We start from the raw sequence: 18,029 nt of genomic DNA, 5'->3' as shown, positions 1-18,029 counted from the left end.
TCTGCCCACAGCACTTCTCCTTGGTGGTTAGGGTCTGGACACTGATGAGCAATGTCTGCTCATTCAACAGCCATCTCCTTGTCTAGGAGATTGGGCAGCAAGTTCTTGTCTAACAGGCACGACTGTGTAGTAAGAGCTCTGGAGTATTAAATTAAACATTAAAAGAACATTAAGACATGGACCTGCAAAACGTGAAGGCTGGGAGAACAGAGGGCACTCGAGCTCTTGGTTGCCAAAGGAACAAAAGAAACCCAATATCCTTTAGAAGGTTTAATATTGCATTTGGTGAGGTGCTCAGGTGCCGGGGGGGGCATGCAGAGGGTGATGACGGGCAGCATCGCATGAGGGGTGCTTCATGTCACCCACAGGGCTGCAACGGGTGCACCAACCACAGCGGCACTGAGGGCTCCTTGTTTGTGGCACGTACCTGCTCTGCACCCTCCCTAAACACCACTGAATTCATATTGTTCCTGTTATCAGGCTCGTGCAAAAGAGGCTCTTACCAAGTGGGCTGGGTAGAAAGGAAAAACCAGTGGCACCTCTTTAATGCTGGAGAGCTGTTGCTGACTGACTTCCTTCCTCTTCGCATACTGCAGGCACCGGAAGCCAACAGGATGATCATCATGTACCGAAACAGAGCTCAGGATAATTCAGAGGGGCATCTTCATCTAAATTTTCATGCCTTAAGGTCACGGCTCCAAAAAATACATAACCAACACTCCATTTATGGAGAAAATACTTCATTTCATGCTGTGAGTTGACCAGTTCTGCAGCAGCTAGAAGTCGGTTAGCAAGTGTCTTCCTGCTGAAGTGGTGTCGTGAGGACTTAAGCACACACGTGGTCACTGAGGGAACAAATAAGGTCACATACACAGCACAAGGTGGCTGTGGCCAGTCCCCCAGCAGCTGGGCTGGGAAGCTGGGGTGAGGTTCTGGGCTGGCTTCAGGGAGCCAGCAGCTGAGGGGCCTCTCCAAGAAGCATTCACTGATGGCTCCATCATCCAGGAGCTCCAGTGGGAGCAGCTGGGTTGTGTGGGGCAGGCTTGGAGGAAGTTTCCAAAGTGCCTGTTGTGCGTTGAGGGCGATTGCAGCCAAGAGCTCCAGATCTGAACCCACCCGTTGGCTCAAGTTTTGCTTCAATCTGGAGGGTGGGCTTAGTTCTTTGCTCTTGCTCATGCTTTGGAAAGGGTCTTAGCAGTGCTCTGGCAGCCTCTCGTGGGTGCTATGCCAGAGTGTATCTTGCCTTTCCAAATGAGCAGCTAGGTGTGCCAGTGCTGGGCTTTGCTGCCTCTCCACGAGGCAAGATGCCATCCATCTGGGGTCTTTGTCATCCGTGAGGCTCTCTGCTCCTGCTGAATGCAGCTCTCAAGAAGTGGGTGACAGAAAGTGGGAGCCACTGCCTCTTACTGGTGCCTCTCCCAATGCTGCCAATCCCAGCTGTGGCCTGAAACCTGCCATCCAGAACCTGGGAAAACTGCATGTAGGCTTACTCTTGGAGCAGGGAATTTTTGGTTTATTCCTTCCATCCCATGCAAGGGATCTTTGGGTTGCTTTAAGATGGCTTTGCAAAATAACTAATACCTTCCCTCTCCCTTCTTCCCTGTCCTCCAGGTGCTCCAGGATCCTTGTCCTCCTGCCAACTGCTGTGCTCCATGGGACACTTCCCAAAGCGTGACCTTGGAGGAGGTAAGGGAGAGAGCGGCACTTCAGAACAAGGCCAAGAGTAGAACAGGAGTAAAGGCTCCAAAAGTGGGAAGCCTGCAAGGGTGACAGAAAGCAGATGGGCAACCAGCACTGCCTCATAGCATGAAGGGATTAACTTGTGTGGGGCCAAAACCCTTGGCTGCTGCTTGGTAAGATGTGTTTTGTGAGGGACAAGCACCTTTCCTTCCCATGGGAAGGGAAGCTTCCCTGGGCTCCCACCCAGAGCCCCCCCAGCGGAGCCTGCGAAAAGGAATCGCACCAAGAGGGAACATTCCCTCCTCTGCAAGCTCCTTGTTTACACAGCAGAGTTACCTCTTCTACCTCCAGGAGCCCTTCACCATCACATCCTGAGCAAACCTTCACAACCACTCGAGATGTAAAGCCAAGAGCTCTTTGCCTCTTGCTGATCAGCCTGATTTTCACCTCTCCCCCCCTAGACTGAGTCACGGCAGCTTCAAGGTGAACTCCTCAAGCCTGGGAAGGAGTTGAGGTGTCAGTCGTTCAAACTGTGCTGTATTGTCCAAAAGTAGGTTACTGCATCTCCCTGTGAACAACTCTGTCTAATGACAAGTCACAGCTTCACCACAAATACTCTTTAATAACGAATCTCTACCACGCTTCATCCAGAGCGTGTTGTGAAGTAGCACATTCCCTCTGCTGTGCGGGCAGGGAATGCGGGAGGAGAACAGCAGGAAAGGGGGATTTGCCTCACAAACAAAGAGGAATGGATGCTTGGATCCAGCTCAGTGTTCTAGGGCTGAGGCTTTGCATGATGTGTTCAGTTTAGCTCATGGTTATTAGCACTGGTTAGGTTAGGTTAGCAGATGGAAGGGAAAAATGGCTTGTGCCACATGATGATTTTAGTTACACTTTTAAAGGCTGCTCAGAAAGGTAGAAAACTGCAATAACCACTTGGACAATCAAACAAAAGTAAGATTTGCAACTTCCCCTCAGCAAAGTCCCAAACAGGATGTTGGTTTTTGCTGCTTGATACAAGAAAATGCCCTTGACGGGACAGAAATGGGACGAGCTGGAGCCAAAACAACACCCTCACCCTGCGCCACGGGCTGGGAAGGGAGAAGCTCCTGTCCTTGGCCAAGGCTACGTTATCAGTCAGCATTTTCGGGCTGTGTTTTTAGGGGTAAGATTGCACATTTCCCATGCTGAGAGCTCAGGAAGTCTCCCCCGAGAGCTTTGCACTACGGTTTTGCCGCTTGCTTTCTCTGCAGCTCCAAGTGCAAAGGTTCTTTGGCAGGAATAAGGAAGCGCTTTGGGATGGTGCCTTCACCTGAACTATAAATGTGAGAGGACCTTGACCCCTGCATTTATGGTTGTGTTTATTCAGCACGGAGCCGGGGCAGGGCTTCGATGTGAGCCCTCAGGGAAGGGCGAGTGGCCGGCGGCCGAGCACCCTCTGCCGGGGACCGAGCGGCTGCTGGCGGCCCCGGGGCCAGCTCTGGGGACAAAGAGACAAAAGGCTGCAGGTTTTACATCATTCCCATCTCCCTTTAGAGCGTGGGGCAGTCAGACTGCAGGAAACCGTCAGGATTCAAAGCAGTTTTATAGCAGGAGATGATGATGTTATCCCACGAGTGGCAGAGCTTGTGCTTTAAGAGAAATACCACAAAGAGGGAGAGAAGCAATTAAAAGAGCAGCAAACACTCGTGCAAGTGCCTTCATGCCAAAAGACATCTCTTTCCATTCATGAAGTGAAAGAAGATCATTTTAACACAAAGGGCTGCGAGGGAACCAAGCGCGTTCCCACAGTCAGTTCCGTGATCCCATGATACGCTCATCCTCAGGACTGGAAACCAAAAATCCTGGGAAGAGTAAAGCAGCCTCTGTAGAGCTGTTACAGAAAGCAGCGTCCTGCTCTCCCCTGGTGGCACTCACAGTTTGTTATCTGTGTTATCAGTGTAACTAACACTGCCAGGAGCAACCTCATTGCATTTGCTGCCCTTCACTAATTTCAGCTTTCCCACTTTAGGTCCTATTCATGGGTTTAAATGAGTTTTGCCCTTTACCAGAGCTGGGTTTAGTGGTTGGTTACTTGTTGCTGGCCCAGGCAATCCCTTGCCCGCTGGCTGTGGCTTTTAGGAGCTCTTTTAAACACAACTTGGTGCAGAGCTCCCAGTTCCAAGGACGGCGGCTCTGTAACGCAGCTCCTCGAAGAGAAGAGATAACTGGGCCTCCTGCAGAAAGTTGGGTCTGATTCTTTGAACAAAACCTCTCTTGTCTCAGGAATGTGGAGCTGTAGGGTAATGTTTAACAGCAGAGCCTGCCCTCCCTCCCATTCAGGGATATCATGTTCCGGGAGCATCTCTCAACATGGAGGAATGCCGCCCTGCAGCAAGCACAGAATGCTGCCGGGGATTGTGTTTCTGCAGGGAGGGCAGGAGGTAGTCCTGGGAGGACGTGGTGAGGCAGGAAAAGAGCTGAAGAGGTGCTGAGAAGGCTCTTGTACAGGGGGAGGGGGAGGAGAGGAACAAACATTGCAGAGAACAGGAAAAACGATGTGCTGGGAAATGATTAATCCACCCCAAAGGCCCTTGCTAAGAAGTGCTGGGACAAGCTCGGTGGGTTTTGGCAGCCATGAGCTACTTCTGCTCCGCTCTCGACTCCCGGCTTGCAACCAGATGTGCTTAACTGCAGCTCCCTCCCTCCCCACCACATCCCCTCGGTGTCCTCTGCCCGTCCTGCAGCTCTGTGGCCATACACCCCCTCCTAGCTGTGCATTTTCCACCCTTCCCCTGGCCCTCCACCTCCAGCAAGTGTTTTCTCGAGCACACAATCCCTGCCGGGGGAAGGGGGGGGGTGTCAAGTTGAAGAACTGCTGGTTTGTATCCTGTTGTTTTCCTACCGGGATTGTTTCAGTTTCCTGCACTGTCTTATCTGGAGCTGAAAAGCCAAAGCTCTTGTATTTACTTGCTTTGTGCGTGCCTCAGGTTTCTCATCTGTGAAATGGCCCTTACAAGACTGAAGAGAAACGCAGCCAGGACTATTACAGGGTGGAGGAACAGGAACAATGTGGTTAAAGGGCTTTCAGTGCCTGTACAATTAGGTTCTTTATTTAGGTTCCCTGCTTGAAGCCTCTGTGTGTGTGTGGCAGAGGATTCCAGTGAACCTTCAGCACACCCCAACGCTGCCCAGAGCCCGCTGAAACAGAGGGGAACAGAGATGGTTGTTCCAGGTTCCTGGGTTTGACTGTAGAACACAAAATGCTGAGTTTGGGGTTTCCCCTCAGGGCCTCAAACTCCACATGGGAAAAGTCTTAACCCAGAACACGTGGTTCAATGCTTTTAGGCAGCTTGGAGTTTTAAGAGCTCCCCTGAAACACTGGAGACCTCTTGGCAATTCCTTGCCACCTTCCTCTTGGTGACAGCAGTAAAATAAGCACCTACAGTGCTGCCACCCCCAAAGCTGTGTACACCAGGCATGGGAGAAAGCAGCATCTGGTCGATTTAAACCACACCACTTCTTTCCCCTCAAGTGAGCATGAATTCACCAAACTACAGGTTCTATGAGTGCACTAAATTCCCCATGGGTTAAACCCAAATGAAAAGCAAACGTTTACCATAGAGCTTTGGAATGTCCTGTTTTGCTGCACAGAGGTGTGGGTCCTGCACACACGGTGCTGTTATCAGATGGGAGCCTCTCCTGGAAGGAGAATGAAACCGCTGCATCACTCCCAGCCGTGCAGATACCAAACCAGACAGGAGGTTTCCAAACAAACCCCCAAGCCCAGACCCTCCCCATCCACAGGGATCCTGGGTTTTTACGAAGCAGGCAATGATCACACTGGATTGTCATTAATGGAAGAGGGGAGAAGTATCTGTTCTTCTTTATGGGGATATACAGATTTCATTCCCCCCCACTCAGCTGGAACAGTAAATTCGGGCTCATGCTGCTTCATTTCTTTGGAGGTGAATACCAGAGCAGGGGTGGGCTGAAGGGGGGTCCTGCTTGGTTACCAGAGCCCTTACTGGGAACTAGATAGCCAGAGAAAAAAAGGCTTTTTCAAAGAGCTCAGGAAAAGGAAGACATGTGGTTGGAGATAAGGAAGGATAAAAGCATTCCCTGTGATAGAAATCGCGATGTTCATCTGCCAAGTCAGGCGTTTCGGGGCCTTCTGACCGTGCGGGGCTTCCGTTTCTCTTGCCTTTTCCCACACAAACTGGAAGCACCAAATTATTGGCATGAAAATTCCTTTTAGCTTGTCCGAGCAGCTCAGGCCTTTGGGAGGAATTTTGCACAGGTCGGACGTGAAGGTCAAACTCTGCTTGACTTCAGAAGGGAGAAGTGGCTTCCCACAAGTTGGTGTTGGGCTGCCCAGGGGCAGGTTGTGTGTTCCCTGGGTCTGTCTGACCTCAGGGTGACAGAGACCCCTCAGGTTAAGCTTGGGCAGAGCTCAACCGAGGACAGTTGACATGGCCATTTGAGGTGACGTCCAACCCCTTTCCTGTGCTTCAGGAGGAGATCAGAGTGGCAGCAGATCCCCTCCCGTGCCAAAAGCTCAAAATGCATTTGCTGCTTTAAAAATAGGCATTTTGGTCTGGTTGGTGTTCAAAGCAATCAGACCAAACTGGACTTCAGTTAAACACTTGCACATTTCACAAGCTAGCAACAAACAGCACAGCCCTGAGGCTAAAATCACCCATCCTGTCGCTTTAAAGCTGTATGAAGAACACATGGATTGATACTGGTGCTTCTCCCTCTTCTTTTTACTGTTTGAAAGAGAGATAATGTCTGAATCTGAACCAGCTTCACTATTTCTGGGACTTCTGGTTGTGCAGTTCCCTCCATTTGGGGAAGCAAAGATTGCCAGCCCCAGAGGGCTGACAGGAACATCTCCCAGAGCCTGGTTCTTGCAATGCTCTTTGCAGTGTTTGTATTTCCTGTCTCTATAGAGGCTGATCCTGCAAATATTGACACAAGCCCAGCTTTTGTGTACAGCCCCTTGGGGCTCAATGGGGACTCACCTGAATGAGGACATGTGTTCTGCAGTAGCTTTTGGACTGAGCATTGAAATGTTTAGTTGCATCTGCTAGCCAGATTTTATATATATATATACATATATACACACACACACATGTATATAGACCCATATTATTGTTACTTTAGGCTCTGAGAGGAAAAGAAAGAACATTCAAGCAGTCATGTACTGATCCCCACCTGAAAGAAGGCTCTGAGAGACGGACAACAGCAGCATGGTGAGTATTCTTCTATAGCATAAAAGATACCTCAGCCAGTTGTTTCTAACAGAGGCAATTCTTTGTTCAAACCAAGTTTTAGCCACGGGGATGCAAGCTCTGGGGTTCTGTTGCTGAAAAGCAGCCCCCAAACAACCTCTTCGCATATCCCATTGCCCCCTGGGTGCAGAGGTACAAGCCCTGGGGGCCGTGGGGAGGCTGCGGAGCTGATTCTGGTGACTTCCCCTTGTTCTTTCCCCTGAGTGAGTACAGAATTGTCAGGAATCACTGACCTACAGTTATTACTCTATTGAATAGGGCTAGAAGCAGTCCCTGGGGCTGCTGCTTTATGCCCATCCTCTTCCACAAAAATCTCTCCAACATGTTTCTGCAGAACGAGAGCGCCGGTGACGGGAAGTGCAGCGATGCCAGCTCACTTTGCATGGATCTCACCAACCTCGTGACCTGGGCACACACTCACGGCACCATCTGCAAGCAAATCCCAGCCTTGGAGATTGTGCAGAACGTGGGTCATGCGAGCAAGGACAACTCTGTGCTGTGGATCTGTGGAGTCGGACACGCGTATCACTGGCAGTGTGAAAAACTCTACCTCAGAAGCAGAGAGGAGAATGAAGGTGCAGAGAAGAGGAAGAGGTCGGTGTCTTGTGAGGCTTCAGCAAGGGAAGCTAACTTGCACGAAAAGAGGTCCCGGGTGACCCCATCTTTTGAGTGGGGCAAAGGAGATGCTGTTGACACAGGGTCACGTAGCAGGTCTCCAGAGGGCACTCAGCAGAGGGACAATGCAGTCTACGTAACATGCAATGAGCCATCACCCAGTGAGAGTTTGAAGCCTGGCAAATCCATGAAATCAGGCTTTGCAGCAGAGCACCAGTCCTCAGTATCTATTGGGGAAGCCCAAACCAGCAGACCTAAGGTGAAGCAAGAAAGCAACAAAGATCTACAAGTCATCTCTGATGAAGAACACTGTATGTCAGATGCAGATGACCAAGGAGATGGAATCAACCAGAATGTTCTGTCGGAATCACCAGTGAAGGGTGGAACTGCTGAGGTAGATTCACAAATGCATCACGGTCAAAAGACAGCATTTAACAAGCCAGCAGCCACCCAAAGACCTGGCTTTGTCCCCACAGGAAAGCTGTCCCCAACTCTTGCCTGCATTCTGAAATCCCCTGTCAGTGACCAAGAGAGCCTGGACAGCAGCTTCCTGAGGCTGGGTCCTCCTCTGCATCCTGCAGGGTCAGTCACGGAAGCTTCTAGAGCAAGAAATCCCTCTGGCTCAGCAATGCTGAAAGAACATGTCAAATCTGTGCCTGCCTCCAGCACTGATGCAAAGGCCCAACTTGAGTCCCCCACCTCTGTGGCATTCTTTGAGTTTGAAGCCAGTGTAGACATCCAGCAGGAACTCCAGCTGAGCCCTCTGGAGCACAGCATGCCAGGAATGGACTTCAGTGGGAATGGTCCTGACAACCCTGCTGAGGAGAGTGAACCTTTGGGATCTGGGCAGGCCCCTCATCCTTCAGGCTCACTGAATCCAGAGAGCACGAACACAGAGCAGCCACCCGCAGCTAGAGGTGAGAGCCTGGAGGGTTATTCCTGAAGGATTTGGGGGGTGGGGAGGGATGGTTTCCCAAAATCCTGAAGGAGGGCAAGTTCATATAGCTGCCAAACCCTGTGTTGCAGCACTCTTGTTTCTGCTAAACAGGGCTATAAAGGTTCCTGCCGTGCACACTTCAGGTACCAGAGGCACTTGGCCATGGCCCAGCCCCAGAGCTGGGTGCAGGCCTGCAGGGGTGGGGGTGTCATGAGAACAGAGGGGGGAAATCTGATTTCCTTTGAGGTGAACATTAATCTGCACCTCCCTGTGCTTCACCGGGCTCCTTGTAAGTTCTTGCTGTCCACAAAGCTGTGTCTTCTCTTTCAGGTGTGTTGAAGAAGACTGAGAAGAAGAGAAACCGTAATTCTGGTGACATAAAAGTGTTCAAGGACTGGCTGGTTCTCCATTGCCCGTTGGAAACACGGGAGGTCTATAAGCTGCCACCCCAAGACCTTGATAATTACCTGGCCTTGTTCTACAGCTCTGCAAAGAGACAGAATGGCACAGACTTCTCGCCCTGTTCCCTGCACTTCTTACAGAGCAGCATAGAGAGATACCTCAAGGATCACAGCTACAAGTACAGCGTGGTGAGAGGGCTGGAATTCCGAGCGTCCCAGGAAGCCTTGAAACTGAAACACCAGCATCTGTCTCAGAAAGAGAGGGAGGGAGCCTGGAGTATTCTGGAGAGCCTGACAGATGAGGATGTGGAAAGTCTCCGGAAGAAGGGACTTTTAGGTAAGATTCACCCTCAGGCCTTTTTGCACCTCATGTTCACAAACATCATCAGGGGGTTTGGGGCACGTACACACACTCAGAGCCACAACCTGTGCTGGGGCCAGCTCGTGCTGAAGAGGAATGAGGGAGAGCCAGAGTACTTGGAGTGGAAGGACAATCTGAGCTCGGAGCTGAGCACAGGAGCTTCGGGTCCACGTCTCTTTGCCAAGCCTGACGATCCAGATAACTGTCCAGTGGCAGATTACAAGGAGTACAGCAAGAGGAGGCCACTGGATATGCTCCACGACCACGATCCGCTTTACCTGGCTCCCAAGCCGCTGTGCTCCATCTGGGACGAGGTGTGGTACTGTAGGAAGCCACTGACAAAAGCCAAAATGGAAAAGATGCTGAAAATTATCATCCAGCAAGTCAAAAGACCCGCGAAGTCCAAGAAGTAAAGGTATCCATGGAGGTTCTGCTGCACCTCTTGTTACTAGGAGTGTGTTTCAGAGCAGCCTTCGAGAGGTTCAAGTATCAATAGTGTAGGTTGGGGAGAAAACCCTTCTCCTCAGTGTCACCTTCAAGCAGAAGTCACCTGCAAGTTTGCATCACCTTTGCTCTGAGGTTCAGTGTAAACCTTCTACTGTAGTTCTGTTAGTGGGGTTGAGAATTCAGGAAGTTCAGTAAATCCAAGACTCTTTGGTTTCACATTTGCCAAACAAGTTCATTTTGTGCTTTAGTATTAACAACATAAAATAGCTGATGTTCCCATGGAGAGGGCTCAGCAGCCAGAGGCTTGGAGCTTCTAAGCTTGAGTTTAAGCTGCCCTCTGGGGAGCTGACGCCTGGACACAGCGTTTATTCTACAGCATAAGCCTGGGTGAGGAACAAGAGTTAGTTCTGGGGTGGGGGGAACAGTGAGTGCCAAGTGCTCATCCTGGGGGAATGCTTTCAGCAAGGTTAGTGTCCTTAGTGAAAGATTTGTAGGTTTAGGAAGCTGTGGCTGTGTTTTAAAGAGTTACTTAAGGTGCCTGATGGCGTTGAGAGGTTTTATGGTCAGTGCTTTCCTCGGAGCACTAAATACAGCCACACAAATTCACCCTGGCGGAGGCAGTCACCTTCTTTCAGCTGTTCAAGTGCTGTTCAGTGGATGTTGTCCTACAGCCCAGCCAGTTGTTGGGTTGCACTGTTGACATAGCTTAATAAAAGAACATTTCACTCCGTCCTGCCTGTCTGTCTGTCCTACCCAGATGAAGCCAGGAACCCCAAAGTGGCAAGGAACAGCTCCCCAGAACACCAGCCTATTCCCCTCCCGTGCTCAGGTTTCTCTGGCATTGCCAAGCCAACCCCACCGAGGATTCCAGTTGTTTGCAGCCTCACAGAGCCCACATCTGTGGTTTCTTAACAAGGCTTTTCTGACCAAACTTTGCCAGAACTGGTCCCATTCCAGCAACATTTAACATCCCCAAATAACTTAGAGATGCTTAAAGAGCCATAAAAAAGACAAACTCAAACACTCAGAGGGCATCTCCCAGCTTTCCTCATGCTGTCAGGCACAGGCAGTGTCACAAGTGCTGATGGCTCCACTGAAGAGCCTGAGCCAGGCCCAGCACAGCCCCTCTCCTGCAGGATCAGGCTCTCCTCCCTGCCTGGAGGCAATGACCAGCTCAGGCTTCTCTTTCCTCTGTGCTGATCATCTTAGCCCCCACCCTAAGGGTGTTAATGAGATGCTGCTGCCTTAAAACTCCGGGGGTGCCATTAGTCAGCAGCAGCTCCAGGGCAATAGGCTAAATCCCCCCTCATCCAGAGCTGACTGTTCTGACCATCAGAACAGCTCCATGAGGCTGAGCCTGGGTCATGCCTCAGCAGCCCCATGGGTAAACCCAACCAAAGACCAAGACCCAACCTCAGGGTGAGAGTTCTTGTTAAAGTTTATTTTTTATTAAATGGCTTTGCATCTACATTAGGTGGGAAATGATTCCTGGGATCATCTTTGTCTGCAGAAGCAATACCAAAGGCTCTTGTCTCACCAACAGGTCACCTGCAGCCCTCGGGGCCGGCCGGAGCCTCCGGAGTGGCTGCGGTGTCCCTGCTCCAGCCTGTGTCACTGCGGGGCTCGGGGGGACACTCAGAGCATCTGGGGGGTTACACACACGCTTTTCATCTTTGCCCGGTGAGAAATGGGGCTGGAGACCAAGCCCTGGGCAGGGCTGAGCTGTGCCCGCAGCCACGGGAACGCGCAGGGGCCTCTGCACCAGCCTCTGCTCCTCTGGTTGCACGGAGGGGGCCGGAACCCCGCTGCTGAGAGACCAAAGGGGACGGGAGCAGGGGCTGCGGCAGGAATAGGGGCTGCGGGAGCCGTGCCCGCACCTCCCGCACCGGCTCCCGCGGCTCTCGCTCGCCGGGAGCCCCCTGGCGGCAGCGGGCGGGCCCCGCCGCTCCCGGTGCGGCGGCCGCAGGGACCCCCCGGGCACCGCGTCCAGCCCCGGGAGCGGCCGGACCTGGCCGGGAAGGGGCCGAGCGAACGCAGCGCGGCGGTCGCTGGCTGCGTGGTTGCATCGTTGCAGCCCCGCGCTCACGGGCGTTAAGCACCAAACGGTGATTCCCGGCCCGATGCCATTCCCTGATCCAAAGGCGCATTCCCGGCCGATCGCTCACAGGCGGTGCCCGACGCGGAACCTCAATTCCCAAAACCCCGAGAAATAAAATCGCTTTTTGATAAACCAGAGGCAGCACTTGCAAGGAGAAAGGAGCTCAGTGACCGTCTGATTTCATCCGGCTGCGTCCTGACGGGAGTGATTATAAGAACAGTGATCCAGGTTTTCCCTTCTTAAGAAAAAAGAATAGGATTATCTCACCGGGAAGGGGAACAAAAGAGCACTGGAAGGATCATCAGTGACATTAAAAACAACGCGATTTGCAGTGTACAAGTCTCTGATTCTCGTGATAACCAGGAACTGGACTGGTCGGGGGGTTCATGTGCCGGTGGATCCCGAACCGGGCAGCACAGGGCGAGTTCGGTGGCCCCGGCACCGCCGTCACCTCAGTCCTCATCCTGCACGTACTGCCCGGCCTCCCAGCGCTGGGCCATGGTGCTCTTGTGGCGAGTCACTCGCGTGCTCTCCACAACCTGCAGGAACAGGGACACGGTGTCGGTTGGGTGAACCTTTCCTTGACGTCCCAACCAGCCAGGACCCTCCTCTCCGGGTATGTTCTGCCCCACAGGGTGCCCACCTGCAGCCCTCCAGGAGCTGAAACCCATGTCCATCCCGCCCTGCTCCAGGATCTGGGAGCAAGGGGAGCCCAGTGGGATTGTGGGGATCATACAATATATGGAATGGTTTGGGTTGGAAGGGACCTTAAAGCTCATCCAGCTCCAACCCCCTGCTACGGGCAGGGACACCTTCCACTAGAGCAGGTTGCTCCAAGCCCCTGTGTCCAACCTGGCCTTGAACACTGCCAGGGATGGGGCAGCCACAGCTTCTCTGGGAAAAGTCTGTGCCAGCGCCTCAGCACCCTCACAGGGAAGAGCTTCTGCCTCAGAGCTCATCTCAGTCTCCCCTCTGGCAGGTTAAAGCCATTCCCCCTTGTCCCATCCCTGCATCCCAGCATGAACAGAGCCCTCGAGTGCAGAAAGGGCTTTACCTCCGTGTTGACCTTGTCAACGGGTTCAATACCTGCGTACTGTGAAAAGAGGGGAAAAAGGGTCATGGAATGGCAACCTCATGGGGAAACATCCCAAGGCATCTGGATGCAGCCCCCAGCCCGGCAGCCCAACAGTGACCCGGTGCCACCAATGCCCAGGCACTGCCACCGCCAGCCCCCGGTGCCACCAGCCTTCTCCTGGGCTCCATCCCCCCGATGGCGGGTGCCTTCACCTTTCCATCCTCCTTCACCCTCCTTCTCCGCTCCTCGGAGGGGCTGGACCAGGCCAAGTCGGGGCCGAAGGTCTCGGTGCTGCCCGGGGAGGGACCGGCCACTCTCAGCGGGGTGAAGGACGACACCAGCCCCAGGATCCCTCCCTGGTGCGAGGTGGGAGTGGAGACGGGAGACTCGGACACTGAGTAGCTGCCGCTGACACCTGAGGCAGCTTCAAGAGAAAGAGCCATCGGGGGTGAGGGACACCAGGAGCGCTCTGGGGGCTGCAGGAGAAGCCAAGCTCCTCCCCCTGACCAGCCTCCTCAGCAGGTCCAGCAGGTTTGGTCACGGCTGGGCCCCGTGTGTGGGTGCCAGCCAGGGATTGCTTCCACCCATGACCGTCCCCTCGGTGCCTGCTGTGGCCACTCGCACTCTTAGGGAGAGCCCAGGTCACCTCTGGCCACAACGCATCTCACACAGGCTGTGGACACCGGCCGTAAGGGCTTCCTGCATGGGAAGATCCCTTGGGATGGGCACCCCCTGGTGCTACTCCTGCCCCATCGGATGCTCCCACTGAGACCCAGAGCCCCAAGGACCGGGAGGGCAGGAGCGATACCCATGGGCCTGATCCCTGTCCCATCCCAGTTCCTCTCCTGCCCTTACCGGAGCTGTGCCGTGAGTGGGAGCTATCCTGGGGAACACCGTCGCTGCTGACCAGGGAGTAGCCATCTATCATCTGCCGCCGCCGCCGCTGCTGCTGCAGCTCCTCTTCCCTCTGCAAGTCGCTCCGGATCTCCTCCTCGATCAGCACCGACGTCTGAGGCTTCCAGGTCCTCACCTTGTACTGCTCATCCCGGCCGTCCTCTCTCCTGAGCGGGCTCTGCGTCCCCATCTCGTCCACGAAGGAGACCTTGGGCTTCCAGAAGGACAAGGAGAAGTATTTCCTGGGCAGGACAGTGGTGCCGGCAGGGCTCAGGGTGGAGCCGGGGAGTCTTCCTCCCTGGGAATCCTCACTCTCCCATTTGCTGGTGCTGGCGGAAACGCGCTGGGACACCACGGGCTGCTCCCAGCTCTTCTCGCTGGTGCTGTATGTCTGGAAGCGCGTGATGCTCCCTGTGGAGCTGGGAAAGCTTCTCCCACCCCTGAGGTCTTCTGTGGGGCCCGGGGGCTGCTCCTGACCCCAGCTCCTTGAGGGAATGGGCTTTGGTGAGGAGCCTTCCTCCTGCTCAAACACCCTCCTGCGCTTGTCCAGCTCCTGCTGCGTCCCCCTGTCGTACGTCCCCAGCAGCCTCCCCTGCCTCTTCAGGTCTTCCTCGCGCTTGGTTTCCTGCTCGATTTCCCTCTGGACGTAAAGGGAAGCGCGGCCTTTGTCCTTCCCTTTCCTGCCTGGGCCTGGGGAGGTGTGCATGGAGAGGAGCGGCTTGGTCTGGATCTCCACCAGCTCGCTGCTGGAGGTCAGCCGCTGGATCCCCCTCTCCTTCCAGAGGTTCTCCTCCCTCTCCATCGCCATGCGGATCTCCCGCTCGATGGGAGTCTCGTCGCTGATCTTCATCTCCTTGTCCAGGCCATTGCTGCCTTCCCTCAGGTCCACGAAGCCATTGAAGACCTCACTGGACATGATTCCATCGCTGGCATAGCCTACGTTGGCTTCATGGTACATCTCACCCACGCCGGAGTCCAGGTCTTCTCTGGAATATGCTTTGGTGAAGCCGGATGTTTTCCTGGTGGGATATGACCTTTCAGCATCAGCCTTTCTGGGAGCATAAACCTCCTCCTTCCCAGGTGTCTTGTAGGACACACTATAAACCTGGTACACGCTCTTGTCCATCCGGCTCTGGCTGGGTGCATCGGCATTACCATAACCTCTCTCAGCCTTCGTGGCCATCTCGGGACTGTGCCACTCCTGTCTGGTGACTTTTATCATCGACTCTGGCTTTGGAGACATGGCCTGTTGCTCTGGGCTGAAGAAAGAGCCTGGGTTGGTCTTCTCTAGCATCAGGAACTGCTGCCGAGCAGCGGAGAAGTTGATCTGCTCCGTGTCAATGTTCTCAGGGTCAACCGGTGTTGCTGCCCTCCCCGGGGAAGATTTGTCAAAGCAAATGGCAAACCTGGTGGTGGTGCTGCCCTTGTGCCTGCCTTCACCCTGGCTTACGGGGCTCAGCTCATCCATGGAGCTCCACCTCTCGGCCATGGTGGAGCTCTTCCTCATCACCTGGCTCCGGATGACGTCCCTCCTCTCCTCCTCCAGCTCCCTGGCTTTCTCGGGTGAGATGTTTGGTGGAGGGACCCTGCGCTGCTCCTGCTCATCCTCCTCGTAAAGCTTCGAGGGTTTCCTCTCCCCTCTGTAAGCCCTGAGGTCGTACAGGCTCCCCGACTTCACCACCTCCAGCTTGGACTCCCTGTCTGGGGATGGGGTCCAGACATCTCTCCCACCATGCAGGTGATACGAGGGTGACCTTGATGTCACTTTCCAGCTGTATCCATTCTCCACCCTCTGGCTGCCGAACACGTCGTCGTCGCTGTCGGCCCTTTGCTCTGCCGAGGAGCCGGCCAGGGCAGCATCGTCGTGCTTGTGCGAGGTCTGCGGGAGCTGGAAGACCAAGTGCCGGGTGACTCTGTCCATCTCCCGGGAAGAGTCAGCATCCAACCCTCTGCCAACCTCACCCTGGGCTGGGGACGCTGCTCAGGCTCCCGACTCTGCAAGCAGGAGGAGAAAATGTTAAGCAGCGGTCAGGGGTCCTGCTCTCAGCCTGGTGCTGGTGTCCTGACACGAACCAGCCACATCCCAGCTTCATTTGTTCCATTTCCCTGCAGAAACACTGGGTCTTGGGCAGAAGCAGCCAGAGCACGAAGCACCATTCCAAGCGGGAACTGCCCCACAGCTGACATCCCCTTCCTGCCTCCATCCCCAGCCTGGCTGTGTCCTGAGCAAGTGAAGCCAAACCGCATTGCCCGCACCACCGAGAGGGACACGGGGCTTTGGGTGACACCACAACCAGCTCCTGCCTGCTCCAGCACCTCATCCCTCCCTCGCAGGGACCACCAGTGGCACTGGGAGCATCAGCTCACGGCGGGAGAGGTGGTGGCACCAAATCCACCTCTGCCTGGAATTTCTCCTTACGCGTTTACTGGAAGGAGGCTCCAGATTGCCCGGCTATTGAAACAGGCGGGACCATAAACATGGTTTCATGGCTCATAAAAAGGAGGGGACTTTAACCCCCCTATCTCACAAAGCGGGAGGAAACTGCCTCGACCTTGGTGTTGATCCTCCTGCACTACCCGGGCTGGAGCCAGATGGGTGCCAGGGGAGGGATGGGCAGCACAGGCGGGTCCCCGTGTGACAGTGTCTCTCCCCACATTGTAAATGCCATTCCCAGCCCCTGTGCCATCCTGATTCACATAACCCGTGCCCAGCAGAGCATCCTCCTGCTCTGTGTGCTGAAGCAGGAGGATGCGGGTGCCGGAGCATCCCGGGTCATGCAGGGTGGATGCAGCATACCCTGGATGTGTGTCCTGCCCTGCAGGGACCCTATGGACGCAGCTCCCTCCACTCACCCCGGGCTGCCCTTCCCCTTCCTCCTGCAGCCATTTAAACCTTTTCTGGGGTGGGAGCACCCGGGTCTCATCAGGGGCACTGGGGCACGCCGGGGTGCTGCCCGGTCACTGGGTAGCTCATCCTGGGGCTGCTGGAGCAGCCGATTCCGATGGCTTTACCCAGCTCCTCCTGTTTCTACTAGTGACTCACTATTGCTCTTTTATAGCCTCTGATGACCTGAAGAGCGAAACCTTTTCTGCCCACACCTCTCAGCATTGTTGGAGGGGTCAGAGGGACGGGGACTCGCCACGGGAGGGGAGCAGAGCTGTTATCGGGGCTTCCGGATGGCGCCGCGGGCACAGCCCCTCCCACAGCAGCACCCAAACCCATCCGGCTGCTTCGGCTCAGCCCTGGCTGCCCGGCGCTGCAGGAGCCGGGGGGGGTTTGGGGGTCCCGGGCTCATCATGGGGAGATGCTGGCCCTGGAGCACCCACCAGCCTGGCCTGGGCACCCCTATGAAGAAACATCATGGGAGTACTCCAGGGTCCCCCCGCCCCGCAGCACACCCGTTCCCCCGTGCAAACACCACCCGACGTGCGACGACGAGCGTGCGGCCGCCGCTCCGCCTGCCGCTAGAGCCGCAGATAGAGCCCGGCTGCGGAACGGGGACGGGGCCCTCCGAGGTGCCGCCGTCACCCCCCACCCCGACCCCGCTGCACTTACTGTGCCGGAGCCGTCGTGCCGGGGGTCCCCACCCCGGGGCGGCCGCGCCGTGTGTGTGGGGCAGCGGTGGGGCGGGCGGTGGCGGGGCGTGGGGGCCGCGGGGCTGCAGCACCTTGATAAGCGCAGCCCGAGCCCGTGGGGAGTTCCAGGAACCGCGCCGGGCCCGGCGCTGGCCGCGGTTCAATGCCCCGTTCCCAGCGCCGCTGCGGGTGGCTCCCACGCCGGGAGGGCTGCGCTTGGCCCCCGGCCCGCACCGAGTGCCAGTGCGCCAGGGCCAGGGTGCACCGAGGTGCCGGCGCATCCATGCACCGATGCAGCAGCACCCACTGCGGCACCGAGGGGGTCTGGGTGAAGGCGGCGGCAGCGGCGCCTGTGCTCCCCTGTTTACACCGCGGGGCCTCTCCTGATAAGCCCTTGCTCCCCACCAGCCCCTTTGCAGCAGGGGCAAACCCCAACGCCTGGTCTGGAAACCTCAGGCCAAGGGCAGGACTGTGGCGCGGTGGCCGTGATGTCCTTAGTGCCCGTGGCCATGGCTGCTGGACCCTGGTACTGTGGTACCAGTGCCCAAATCCACCCTCCTTCCAGGCACAGGGTGTTGCAGCCGATGCTGTGCCACGATGCTCAGCCCTTCACCGCGCCTGTCTCAGGGGCAGGAGATCATAGAATCATAGGATGGTTTGGGTTGGAAAGGA

The 18,029-nt window shown here is 55.3% G+C and overlaps 2 protein-coding genes across 6 annotated transcripts; one reads left to right on the top strand and one right to left on the bottom strand.

The window, feature by feature from the left end:
- The first annotated feature begins 1,385 nt into the window (after window positions 1–1,385).
- LOC115618009 (uncharacterized protein KIAA1958-like) lies at window positions 1,386–10,195 on the top strand. 4 transcript variants are annotated; one of them, XM_030509088.1, is made up of 4 exons: window positions 1,386–1,686; window positions 6,826–6,914; window positions 7,288–8,485; window positions 8,836–10,195. In XM_030509088.1, exons 2-4 carry the CDS (start codon window positions 6,912–6,914, stop codon window positions 9,678–9,680), a joined length of 2,046 nt encoding a protein of 681 aa, XP_030364948.1. In that variant the 5' UTR covers window positions 1,386–1,686; window positions 6,826–6,911; the 3' UTR covers window positions 9,681–10,195. The 4 variants fall into 4 exon arrangements, with proteins under 4 accessions (XP_030364948.1, XP_030364949.1, XP_030364951.1 ...); XM_030509089.1 differs by lacking the exon at window positions 1,386–1,686 and adding an exon at window positions 1,767–1,853; XM_030509091.1 differs by lacking the exon at window positions 1,386–1,686 and adding an exon at window positions 5,142–6,144.
- A 939-nt stretch (window positions 10,196–11,134) lies between these two features.
- Window positions 11,135–17,424, bottom strand: MISP (mitotic spindle positioning). Of its 2 annotated transcripts, XM_030509085.1 has the most exons (5): window positions 17,338–17,424; window positions 13,743–15,776; window positions 13,100–13,311; window positions 12,867–12,905; window positions 11,135–12,351 (listed from the first exon to the last, which is right to left on the bottom strand). In XM_030509085.1, the coding sequence occupies exons 2-5, from the start codon at window positions 15,700–15,702 to the stop codon at window positions 12,265–12,267; spliced, it is 2,298 nt and encodes a 765-aa protein (XP_030364945.1). In that variant the 5' UTR covers window positions 15,703–15,776; window positions 17,338–17,424; the 3' UTR covers window positions 11,135–12,264. The 2 variants fall into 2 exon arrangements, with proteins under 2 accessions (XP_030364945.1, XP_030364947.1); XM_030509087.1 differs by lacking the exon at window positions 13,100–13,311 and having other exon boundaries at window positions 12,315–12,351.
- Window positions 17,425–18,029: the final 605 nt, after the last annotated feature.

Source organism: Strigops habroptila, chromosome 20 (genome assembly GCF_004027225.2).
Source record: "Strigops habroptila isolate Jane chromosome 20, bStrHab1.2.pri, whole genome shotgun sequence".
In the NCBI taxonomy this organism is placed as follows: domain Eukaryota; kingdom Metazoa; phylum Chordata; class Aves; order Psittaciformes; family Psittacidae; genus Strigops; species Strigops habroptila.
Note: the sequence above shows the minus strand (reverse complement) of the source record. Positions and strands in the feature narration are given on the sequence as shown.